This window comes from Molothrus aeneus, chromosome 11 (assembly GCF_037042795.1).
Source record: "Molothrus aeneus isolate 106 chromosome 11, BPBGC_Maene_1.0, whole genome shotgun sequence".
In the NCBI taxonomy this organism is placed as follows: Eukaryota; Metazoa; Chordata; class Aves; order Passeriformes; family Icteridae; genus Molothrus; species Molothrus aeneus.
This window is the reverse complement of record NC_089656.1, coordinates 14,081,329-14,094,206: the sequence shown is the minus strand read 5'-3', so window position 1 is coordinate 14,094,206 and position 12,878 is coordinate 14,081,329. Positions and strand designations below refer to the sequence as shown.

At 50.4% G+C, this 12,878-nt stretch overlaps 1 protein-coding gene across 1 annotated transcript in view; it reads right to left on the bottom strand.

The window, feature by feature from the left end:
* The window catches only part of PLEKHG4 (pleckstrin homology and RhoGEF domain containing G4), an 82,376-nt gene extending 76,111 nt beyond the window's left edge, over positions 1-6,265 (bottom strand). The window contains exon 1 of the mRNA XM_066557645.1: positions 6,162-6,265. Coding sequence (XP_066413742.1) covers positions 6,162-6,164 — 3 coding nt within the window. The 5' untranslated portion in view covers positions 6,165-6,265. The remainder of the gene's footprint in view (positions 1-6,161) is intronic.
* Positions 6,266-12,878: the final 6,613 nt, after the last annotated feature.

Sequence of the window (12,878 nt, the reverse complement as noted above, 5' to 3'; positions counted from 1 at the left end):
CACCATCCTACAGCTGGACACCAGCTTATTTTGGTTTAGTTTAATCAAGGGATTAAGTCCTTAATCTGAAATAACTGTCTAAGCACAGGTTTTTATTTTTTTTAAATATCACTGGCATAGCTCTAACATTGCAATTAATTAAACAGGTTGTACTCTGTGTGCTGCAAAGCTTTGGGTACTTTTAGAACAACCTTCCCAGAAAGAGACTCATGCTGGAAGAGCATGAGCACTGGCAGCCGTGGTTTCACTGCCCATTGTTGGCCATGTGCACCTTTCCACCTCCTCAAGACCACCTGGAGTTCTCCTCTTCCTCCTGCTGCCAGCCTGCACAGGCTGCCCTGCCTTGGGCACCAACACTCTGCCCGTGGCACCATATGCCACAGTCCAGCCAGGGACTTCCACATTCCAAGTGTCATGTTCTACAACAGGCCCAGACAAGGCTTGCTAAATCCTGTTAGATATCACAGTGAGAGCCAAGTATTTCACAGGCTACTTCTATACAAGTCCTGAGACATTGCAGCCAACTCCCATTCTTTATAGGGCTCAGTGTACAGATGCACTAAAAACCTTTTTCTCTGCTATGGAACAAAAGAAATTGCTTGAGCTCATGCACCCCATTATTAGTGATGGGATTTGCTCTGCTCTCAACTTCAGGCACTGGCATCCATCTGGCAAACCAACCCATGCAGCAGCATGTTGTGCCCCTTCTTATTTCTGCCTAATGGGTACTAACTGACAGGGCACTCCAGGCAGATGGAAGATTTCTTTGTACCAGCCAGCTATAAAATACCCTAAGTAAATTCTTCACCAAACAGGTCAGCTCATTTTAACACCTTTTAGTCAGAGGCATTAGGCCATAGCCAACCCCTTGTGTTCAGACACCCATCTGGGGGCATCTTACAACAGATGGGCAGCCGCCTGTGCTCAAAAAGAAAATGATAATCCTTCATCAGGCCAGCTGATGAGTGCCAAAAATGATCTTCATGGGGTCAGTACTTAGAGTATTATTTCTGTGCCAGTGTTGCACACATTCTGGACTCACGTTTAGATCTCACCCATTCCTTTTGCAAGGTGCATGAGCTGCTAGACAGACTCCCATGGGGACTGGTGGATTCTCCATATCTTGCAACCTCCATAACTGAGGGTGGATGCCACAGAAAAATTATCCTCTTTCAATTAAAGAGCTCCCAGACTCCATATGGAAGCTAGGTGACACTCTACAGTCCCAATATCCCGTAACAGATGAGCCATAGTTCCTTTTGGCCTTAAACACACTGTGTTACCATGTGCTCATGAAATATGAGTCCTGCTATGTCAGAGGGGGACAGAAACTGCTCTGAAGCAGAGCTGCAGTTCCAGGAGGGGATGGCTGAGCACATGAGAGCACAGTAAGTGTAGACCTTGGAGGAGCACATCCCTGCACACCATTGATAGGAGAAAGCACCCAGCAGCAGTCATCAGATGCCTCTTAGGAAGAGGCAGGATGAGCCAGAAGGACAGAGCAGGCAGCTCAGAGATGTCCATGGTTATGCCAGCTCAGCCATGGGCCACTCCAAGAAACATCAGTCTGTGCTGAAGAAGGGAGAAGTGTTCCTGGTCAGGGGGACCAAGATTTGTTCCAAGACTCTCTGAGGTCACTGGGAAACAGACACGTGTGCTCAAGCTCTCCTCCTGCCCCCAAGCAGCAAACCTGGGACAGATTCAGATGAAAACATTTCCCCTGTATTTGGATACAGCACTAAATGCATGCCTCCCAGAAAGCTAAGTAAATCAGTCAGAAATTCAGGGCATTTCTTTCATTAAACTCCTGAGTCAGAAAGGGGTGAACACAGGCTTTTAAAGCTACTCCCTTTATAGATTTTTTTTTTTCCAAACAGAAAACAGTCTCACGTGTCCCATTATTTCCATACATATCAAAGGAGGGTGGAGATTTAACTAGCAATTTCTAAAAGATCTTTGTGCACAGAAGGGATGTATGCCAAAACGTGGGTGGTTATAAGCCCAAACACAAAGGAGAATACATCCACAGGCATTTTTCCCCTTGATCCATTAACGGGCCTGCATACCAGCCTCCTGAGCATATGAGAGGGACCTTGTTCAAAAGGTAAATGTATTCAGCAAGATGACAACAGACAGCAAATAACCCACATCTTTTAGCCATGTTGGAGGCTCAGCAATGCTGGGGTTTTGTTGGGAGGCACTGAGACTTGACAGGCAGCCTCAGGGAAGGCATCCTCCCGAAGGAACCTGCTCAGGAAGCCTCTGCCACACCTAACACAGGCTGCAAAGCTCAAGGTGGACACCTAGCTAAGGTCATCAGAACTCCAGCAGCTTTCCTCCTCTGCAGCATGCAAACCACCATCCAGCCACAGCAGTGTGCCCCATTGCAGGGGATCATAAGGCTCCATGGAGATTCTCCTTTACCCCATTCACCAGTGTCCAGGAGGAGCACATGCAAGTCTTCTCTTCAGCTGAGCCATTTGATTCCATTCAGATCAATGGTTGGCTGTACCAGCTGAAGCAAGGGTTCATCCTGGGCTTCCCAGGCTGATGGCAGGACGGCAAATCTGAGCAGACAGAAAGATTTTCAGATTCATTCTGTGCTGCTTTGATCTTGGAAGTTTCAGCTTGGTGTCCAGTGATGCAAAAAATAGGATACATATGAAACTAGAACATACTACAAGAAAGGCCCCATTTTTTGTTAATATTTTAATGAGAGACTAAGCCAGCCAACAGAGATGAGGCACTTGGTGTGGCAGAGAGGTATAAGCATGGCCAAACCTTCAGAATCAACAAGGGCATGTCTACTCACTTCTCTGAGCTGCAAACCAGGTACTATGAGTGGTGCAAAAAACACAGAGCATCCCATGGCCAGAAAGTGGGCAGCTTCACCCTGCAAGCTCTCCTTGCTTCTTACTGCTCTTCAGTCAGCAACACATCTGCTCCCAGTGCTACCACTCACTTTCTCAGACCTTGGTGACACTGAGCTCTGCAGGACTGGAACAGGGGGTTCCATCATGCATGAACAGCCAAAAACAGGAACAAAAAGTGCTCTGGTACAGTGCCTATAGGTGGGTTCAGTTTATAGTTTCTGTAGGACACCTTGATTGTTTAAACAGGGATTTTTTCAACACTTCAGTGCTAAAGGAACCTGTAGCCCCTGTGATGTGACTTCCACCCACACTCAGCACCAATGCTCAGGTAAAGGCTGTGCACAGCCTGCAGGATGGTCCAAACTTTACATAGATTGGTTGCAGACAGGGTTACATTTGAGATGCAACTAGAAAATGAGGCTCTGTGAGCTGAGCACTGTGCCTGTGCTCTAGAATTTAGAGTAGCCATGCTGGCTATCTTGTCTGAAGTGACCAGCCAGGAGATGCTGACAAGGCTCTCATGTTATGATCTCTTCTGCTATAGCAAGGTATGCCTGCAGAGCCAACTGCCCATGGGGGCAGCTAGCCAGCAGCACTGCCAGAAGGGGCTATGCTACAGGATGCTGGTTTTCAGAAAACAAGTGCTGACACACAGCACAGAGTCCTCCTTGGATTGTCTCACTGTAAGCACCTGCTGTCTCCCATCCCCATGTGGTACTAGAATACATTTGGCAATTTCTACAAGGAGATGCCTGGATGCAGCTGGGCTGTCACCTGCATTCAGCCATTATTTTTATTGTTACAATGAACAACATGTTCATCTGCCCAGAGCTTTTGAAAATAAGCTGGGCAAAATGCAAGTTGTCAACCTTGTTACCCCAGAGGAGGTGCTTTCAAACTGCTTCCATGTGCTCAGGATTATGTCTCTGGACTTTGTCTGTGTTCCAACATCTTGCTCATGGTTTTGGCACAGAAATAAAGAAAGAAGAGCCCCAATGCTTAAAGCTCTTTGTGATTCCCAGATTCATTTCCTTCCCACCCTGGGAGAAGACATAACTGGAGGAAGAAAGACCCTATTTTCTGCTGAAACCCATCTTCTCTCCTACCAGCATAGAGGTGCCACCAGAACTTCTCTGAGGAAGCACCAGGAAAGGTGAATCCTGGGAATACCAGGGGATGAAGACAGATCCCAAGTCACAAAAATCACGATGGGTGAGCAAGGTAGACAGAGCCCAGCCAGACTCCTGCACTGCTCTCACCATGGAGTTTCCACAGCTCCAGAAGTCACTTCTAGTGGAAGGGGGCTACTTTAGCCCAAGCTATCTCACCCATTTGGTGTTCTGGGGATATCCCAGCTGCCACAACCTTGTGTACCCACACACAACATCAGCTCTAACACTTAAACCCCATGCAAATGAATCACCTGTCTCACAGACATGGCAGCCAGCAGTGGTGCCTTGCCACACCTCCATCAGGAGCCAAGTCTCCAAGAGTCCTGCAGGCTGCTGGAGGCCATGGAAGGTCTGTACAAGCCAGCAGACTGACACACATTCACTGAGATCCAAATCTTTTTGCCTGCAGGGTTTGTTTGATTTACCAGGACACAAAAAACTCAAGTTCACCAGAACAGCTTGGAGCTACAGTCACAACTTGGTTGCTCACAGAAATGCACCTCCCAAAATGTAGATTGGTCTACCACAACATTGAGAACAGATACCTGCCATGGACCAGAGGTGTCCACAATGTGGCCTGCACCCAGTGCTGGGTCTGGTGCAGCTTGGCCTCTGGTTCTTGTTCCTTCCAGCTGCACTCAGCCCCTGAGAGGCACAGGATCCCTCCTCAGCAGTGATACACAGTCCTTGAAAGGCCAACCACCCAGACTGGTCATGGCACTGCTCCTCACAAAGGCCCCTGCTTCAGACAGCTTTTGCATCACACATTAAAACAACATCAAGGGGGGAAGCTGAAGCACTTGGGAATCAGAAAGACACCTCCAGCTTGCAGGAGCAGAGTAGTAGCAGCCAGTCTCTGCCTCCAGCCTCTAAGGGCAGAATTTCACAAGCACTGCTCCAGCCCATGTGGCAAAATGCAGCCCATGAGACTGCAAGGGATGGCCCCAACCCTGCACAACCCCAAGCAGTGCTCTCCTTTGACTTCAATTTCATAATATAACCTGCATAGACCAAAAATTGCCAAGAACACACAAGGCATGGGGTGAGGAAAGAGGTCTTCTGACTGGGATGGAGAAGTAGAAGTGAGATGCCTCCAGAAGAATAGCAGAGGAGAGCACACCACGGCTCTGACAGGCATATGAGGGCAAAGAGTACCACAGGATTCTCTGCAAAGGAGCTGGAGGGTAGTAAAGGGAAAAGATATGGGTCTATAAACTTAGCTCAATTTGCAGAAGTCAGAATTCAACTCATCCCTCAATGAAAGCCAAGTTTCTACAGGCTCAGAAGCTGAACTTTGAAAGGGCAAGTCACTGCCAGGCACAGCAGCAATGCAAGCTTCTTGTCTTCCTCATGGATTTTGTTCCCTCTGCTGTGGGGAAGCAGCCCCTAACATAGCAGGACACCTCCAGGAGATTTGGGGTTGCTGGGCACATGGATCTCAGCCTGAGCCTAGGATCAAACCATCAGAAGCTGGACTGATGCTCAGTGGGATGTCACCACACGGCCAGCGATCCCTCCAGCTACTGCTGGGCACCTCTGTTTGCAGGGCAGTGCCAGTGTGACTGGGCAGGGGACAGCCCTGCAGCCACTCCCAAGGAGTCTGGGTGCTCTGCTGCCCACTGGGCTCACCATCCTTTCCCCTCTCCAAACAAAGATCCCCACATGCACAACTTGACAGCCAAAAGGAACATCCCTGCCCAGCTCCAGGGGTTCTCTGGATGCCCACCCTGGGCAGGAGAAAAGGCTCTGCAAGAGGGCAATGCCCAGAGCCACAGAGCAGGATTGGCAGAGGGGGGGCAGGAGGAGAGCCCAGCATCCAGGCAGCACAAAAGACAAGGCTCTGCCCGAACTGACCCATCCCAGCTTCTCGCTCCAGCGCTGTGCCCGACAGGCACCTCGCAGGGGTCAGTGCCAACAAGAAGTTTGTGTCCCCGCAGCCACCGCCCCGGACTGGCACCAGGAGTGCAGTGTGCCACTCGAGTAGCGGGAAATGCCAAAAGAGCCGTTTCCCACTCCCGGCATTAGCGCCGTGCGCTGGCTCCAGGCGGGCTGTGCCGGTAGCAGCTTCGTCCCGCACAGTGCCCAGGGCAAGAGCCCTTCGCAGAGATTTCCTTACCATGTTCCCGGCCTCCTTTCTTCCCCCTCACTTCCAAAGGCAGCGTTTTTTCTCTTTTTCCTCCATGTGTGCGACGGGGCGTCTCCTCTCCCCTCCGACGTGAACCACCGAAGCACTTTGAGTTCTGGACTGTAATCCAAGCCCTCGCCGCCCCCAGCACAGCTCCAACTAATCTAACTCATGACACTACCGGGGCTGAGCAGGGGACCTCCAAGGTTTCTCTGACAGCCAACTCCAGCGCTAGACGGCACAGGGGCATATCGAGAGCAAGGTGCCGCATCCCCCAGCCCTGCGGGGCCTTTCGGACACGGGCAGAGCCAGAGGCGCTGCCGGGCTGCTCCTCACGGCACCGCGGCTCTCCGCGCCCCTCGGACCCGCTTAATGCAGGCGCGCCGTGGCAGGGAGCTGCCTTCGCCCGGGAAGATCTGAATAGCTGCTGGAGGAGAGGAAGGCAGGCATCCCGAGAAGGTCTCCAGCTTCCCAAAGAGGTTTCCAGCAAAGTCCTCCCCCCCTTGCCTCCTCTCGGCTTGTTTTTCTCTAAGTCCAGGGAAGTTTCTCCACTCCACGAGATCCTGAGGCGCTGCCGCAGGTTAAGTAAAATGCTGAGAAATGCAGGGAGAGTGCTCTGAAATATTGTTTTTCTAACTTCTAGAAGGAAAACAGAGAGCAGTGACCGCTTCAGGCAACAGCAACAAACTGCATTGGGACCAGGCAAGAGATGTAGAGACCTCACCCCCTCCCAAAGGAGTAAGTAATTTAACACGGCAAGTTTCTCCACCCCTCCATTAATTGTTTAAGATGGCCAGGGGCCAAAATACTGCCCGAGCAGTGGGGAAGGTCACCAAACAGGCAGGCAGCAGCCTCCAGAAGTGACAACGGGAAAGGGCAGAGCCACAGAGGCGGAGAGAGAGGAGAGAGGCAGGTGCCGCGGGGCATCCCAGGATCTGCTGACACACAAAGGCTTTGTGTAACGGGAAGCAGGGCGGGAAGTGACACACAGGCAAAACCTGGGCACGAGATGCAGGCCCTGGGACCAGAAACTGCCTCTCCAGCCTGAGCAGGGCATGGTCTCAGCAGCCTCGGTTGGGACTGACCTCCATCGAGGAGTTCACAGTGCTGGAACTTGGTTGTCCCCACTTATGGAGAGGTCACACAAACTAACCCATCCCCAAGAGACACCGTGACTCAGGCAGGATGTGAGAGCCCACAGCAGAAGGGAAGACATCTCCTTCTCCTGCACGGACAAGCAGAACAGCACAGGGTCCTTGCCTGCTGCAGATGGAGCAACTGCTGCCAATGCCTCTGCTGCCTTGGCTCAAGGGGCAGAGTCCCACAGCCTTCCCAAACCCTGCTCCACAGGGCCAGCAACTCAAGACCACCTTCAGATACTCCTCTCCCAGGGAGGACTGACAGCAGTTTGCCCTAAAACCCCTTTGCATATGATAGCTTCATCATGTTTCCAGACCTAACCAGCAATGGGGAGTTTGAGCAGCCAACCAAAGCCAACCATTCAATCCACTAGCTGCCTGGTGTGCTGCTGCATTTCCTTAAGCCAAAGAGATGTCCTGCTAAAAGGGGCTGTGACACTGAGAGTGACCAGAGCTCAGCATCTCCCTCACTGTTCAGCACTTGGCTCTCAAAAAGTCTGTGCTTCCAGAGGCTCCCCCATGGTCTGGAACAGCCTGTCACCCTCTCCCCACAGCAGCACTCCATCTGTAAGCAGTGTCCATGTCAGGTGACAGCAGTTGCTAATGCCAAGCTGGGTGAAGGAGAGCATCCCTGCCACCTCGAGTATTAACAACCCAGCACAGGCACAACCTAGTTGCTGTAATCTGCAACAACTAATTTGAGAGCTTAGATCTTGTCTGTGCATGCAAGAGAGCCTCTTTCCCCCTCATATTCCTATCAGGAGGATGAAGAGCCTGGCATACCTCCCCAGCAGAGCCTCTGACCACAGCTTTCAGGGTCTGTACAAGGCTACTTTTGCAGAGTAGCTTTGTCCTTCATCTGTTCCCCCAGCACCTCTCCCACGCAGTGAGCCTGGCTACATTTGGCTGACCTCTGCAATATCCTCCTGCAGGTGCTTGCTGGGAGTCTCCCTAGGGACTGGCCCACTCCCAGAGAGGAGGGAGCACCAGGAGTGATGTCTCTGCAGCATGCACATGACAAGCCCTGTGCTATCAGCAGTACCAGGCTATTTCTGTTGGAGGCATATCCCCATCACAGAATAAAAGGAGGTAGAAGAGATCCAACATGCCTCTCACAGCCAGGTGTTTTATGGAAAACTGTAGAAACAGTTTTATGTACTGTTTCTACAACTGCAGCATTACATGTATGTTTCCTTTCAGGAAGCCATGGCTGCCCAGGGCAGCACAAATTGCAGAATCATAGAGAAATCCTGAGCTGGGAGGGACCCACAAGGATCAGATGCTATTCATTGTTCTGCACAGGACAACTCCAAAAATTATACCATGTGTGATTGCACCAGCCTTGCACACAACTATTTTTATCCAGCAAACAGGTCACTGCAATTACCCTGGGTTCTGCAGAGGAACAAGTCTCCAAATAGAGACCTGGAGTCTCAAAAAAAATCTAGTAATCAGCAGCCTGGGTAACAAGCCTGGGAACTTCAGGGCTATTCCAGTTGCAGCCAAAGTTCCTGCTCCTTCAGGGGGGCTACTACAAGCCAGGAGCTACCCCAGCTTTGAAACAGAGACATGTGCTCCCCAGGCAGCACAAAGGGCAATGCAGAGCAATGGGACATCCCCACAGCCCATGGTGATGAGGGGGATGGAGCAGAGAACCTGCTCTCATGCTGTTACTGAACTGGTCAGGTGTCCTACACTCAGACCTTTGGCAGCAGATCCAGGATGAACAGCTTTGGGCTTTCCTGTCTCCTTCAGGTGGCTTGCACAGGCCTAGGAGCACAAGGTTGTCATCTCCTTTAGTTCTGAATTACTTGCTAAGATACTGTTAAGCCACCTAATTTCAGCTCTCTGATGGCCAGAAAGAGAAACGTGATACTTTTCTCACAGAAAGACAAAAGTGGTATGGGAGCTTGCAGCATCCCCATAAACAGAGGAGGAAGGAACCATAGAGGTACTCAGAGCCTTGTTCCTACCCCATTTCCCATTACAAAAGAAAGATCTCCACAAGCTCTCAAGTCAACACCACTCAGAAGGATGCAGGGAAGTTGGCAGGTGCCATTTATAGAGGCTGCCAAACACAAGAGTAGCTTAGAGCCCCATCTCACACCTCCTCCCTTTCCTACACTGCACTTAAAGCTCAGGAGCACCTTCCCCCATATGGATTTCCAGGCTGAAGAACCTGAGTGCAGCTCACCCCCACCCCAGTCAAGGCAGTGACGTGATTTCCTCTGCCATGGCACGGTGCTAAGGGGAACATCTCACTGCTGTGCACTCATGGCTGGTTCCTAACATAGTTTCCTTTTTTTTTAATTGCAAAGTGGCCTTTCCCTCTTCTGCATTGTAGATCCATTTCCCGCACAAGCACATGGGAGACAGCTGTAGCCAGCACTTCAGTGGGTGTTAAAAAGCCCCTCTTGACAGAAGCTGCCAACAATGCCAGGCTTGTTCCCAGCACAGTCTCACTCTGTCTCCTCGCAGGAGCAGCTCCTCGCGCCTTCCTCAGGGCTGCTTTAATTGCTGCAGTCACTGCAAAAGGCTGCTGTCATCCATGCTGGCAGGGATCTGAGTGCCCCAGCTTCCCATCCAGCAGACCCAGCTCCTTTGCATGGGCTGAGGGGCAATTGTACTCCAAGGGACTGCTTTGGTACCCACCTTGAGCAGCAGCTGACCATTGCTAAGCACAGCCTGTCGTAGAGGTGAATTACAGCAAAAGGCAGTAAATGCTGGCATTAGGAGTTTGACACTGAAGTCTGTGGGGCCTCCCCAGATTTGAAAGAAAAGGTAGTAGAAGAGGGATCAGTATAACTGTTCTGAAAATTTCAGAGGTTCTAATTTCAGACTCTCATCTCTTTCCTCTCTCTTCCTTTCTCCTTTCCTGGATCTGGTTTCTGGAGTTGCAGTATTTCTCAAGTGCCTAAAGCAGTACCACAACCTAGAGATGGGAGAGAGCACAGACAGAGGTAGGAGGCAGGGAAAGGACCTCTGCCTTTGGGTCAACACTTAGCAGAGTTCTGCTTATTTTTGGTTGTGCAAATCAGGAAATGCTCAATTCTTTTATGAATAGAATTCAGCTGTGCTGGAAACAACACAAGACAGATGTTTTAGATGCCAGATAAGGACATCTCCTGACCTAGGGGAAGTTGTGCAATATGGATGCTAGCAGGATGATTACATTACTGGGGCCAACAGCTCTTAGGAAAACACCCCCATGAGCTCCATGTTAGCTTAGAGTGATCACTGGTGCAGTCCTCAGCACAGCACAGGGAACCTCCTGTGGCCACAGAGACTTCTGAGGGAATGGAGATCCTGGGAATGGGCTGTGGTAGAGCACTGCTCCAGGGTATATGGCTCCTGTTAACCCATTGATAAGTGGATGTCTCTGAATCTACTTCCAGGCATCTCATCACCAGACTGAGCTTCTCCACCAGCTCCCATGTCCACAGACATGGCAATGCAGATATCCCATGGACTAAGCTTTATCCTGAAAGGAAAGGTATGGTACCATCCCACCAAGCTAGCCAAGCTAACTTAGGGAAGGGATCCACAAGGATCATTGAAGTTCAGCTCCAATCCTATACCCCTTCAACCTGGCAGTTGTGCTGCCACAAAATCAGAGGAAGCCTCCAAGAAGAAGCATTAAACCCCACCCAGAACAAGCCTTAAAACCAGGGATAGATGTTGCTCAAAAAGAGGGTTTGTGCAAGAAAGGCAACAAGTGATGCAGCAAGTAGAGGTGCAAACAGCTCTTTGTACCAACTACACTTCAGGAAAGAACTAGCTCTCTCCCCCATTAGGGACACAAGAACAGGTTGTATGCAGTTTAATAACATTTAAACCTTTATTTCAGATCACAAGTAAAGCAGGTCTTGGCTTCACAAAAGCACATCTTGGTTTAACTAATTAATTTGATAATCCGCTATTTGCAATCCTCAGGAGACATTCAGCTTCTAAAGCAAGTAATTACCACTAAGTGGCAACCTCTTTGTGAGGCCCAGTCTGATTAGGGAAAAAATTTCTTAAGCCAGAAATATAATCACAGTGTGATTTCCCAGAAGGACTAAAGGACAGACTACATAACAACAGCTGGTCACGCTCCCCATCTGAAGGGACAGAAGCAACTCAATTACCAGGTCTCCAGCTACAATTCAAGATGTTGTTCAGTGCCACGTGCAACCATGGCCTGCAGTTAACCATCAGGAAGTCTTACAGGAGGTATTTTGTAGGGACAGAAATCAGGAAGGTCTCACTTGGGGGGCTCAAATACCCATGTGTGCCACAAGGGAAAGAAGGGAGAGGAATATATTTTTTTTTTAATTCACACATCAGGCTGCCTGCAGCACATATTAAGAGAGGTGATTCTCCCCCTCTGCCCTCATGAGACCTGCCTTGGAGTGCTGCATCCAGGTCTGGGGTCCTCAGCACAGGAGTGACACGGACCTGTCACAGCAGGTCCAGAGGAGGCCACAAAGATGATCCTAGGGCTGGAGCACCTCTCCTGAGTGGACAGTCTGAGAGGGAACTGTTCAGCCTGCAGCAGAGAAGGCTTTGGCAGAACCTTAGAGTCCCTTCCAGTACTCACAGGAAGCTTACAAAAAAGAGAGAAGTTTTTATGCAGGCAGAGAGTGATAGGACAAGAGGGAGTGGTTTTAAGCTAAAAGAGGAGAAATTTAGATTAGGTGTTAGGAAGAAATTCTTTACTCAAAGGACAGTGTTGCACTGGCTCAGGTTGGCTAGAAAAGCTGTGGATGCCCCATCCCTAGAAGTGTTCAAGGCACAGTTAGGGCTTTGAGCAGCCTGGTTTAGTGGGTGGCATTCCTGCCTGTGGCAGGGGGCTTGGAACTCTGAGGTCCCTTACAAACCAAACCATTCTATGATTCTAAGTCAAAGCTCATAGTGTGCAGTGCCAGAGAGAAAATGTGCAAGCAGGGCAATATCAGCCTTACAGCCTCTGCCCAGACACAAAGGCACACCTTGATGACACAGTGTCTTCCCAGACAAGCCAGCTGGACTCAGTACATGCAGAGTACTTGCTGGTTAGACCAGCTCTGGGCATCCCCAAGCACCCAGGGTTCTGGCTCAGCTGGCATCCATCACTGCCAGAGTCCACAGGACAAAGTCCTGCTTCTGCACTCATCCAAGACCCCTCTCAGTCTGAGCAGCTCTGGGCTCCTTTAACTTTGGGCCACGGAGGGGACACACAGAGGTGGCACAAGGCCTTGTGAAGTGGCCGTGCTGCACACCACTCTTGGGTTAATGCTGCACACCAGTCTCCAGAGACTTCTTACAGTCATGAACACAGCCAGCACAGGTAGGAGGAGGGCTTGGATGGAAACCTGGCCTCCTGCCCAATCAGACACCGCCCCAGTGCATCCACACCCCGAGGGTGTTTCCCCACTGCACTGGACTCCCCTCTTGGGTCTCAGCACTCTAGTGCTTTGAGTACTAGGCAGGTGCTCTGGTTGGCAAGATGTGACTGTACTGAGTGGAGAAAATATCCCAACCCACCACAAGAGCCTGTAGGACACAGAGCCAGGCAGGGACACACCTCTGTGAATGTGGAGGCAAAAGA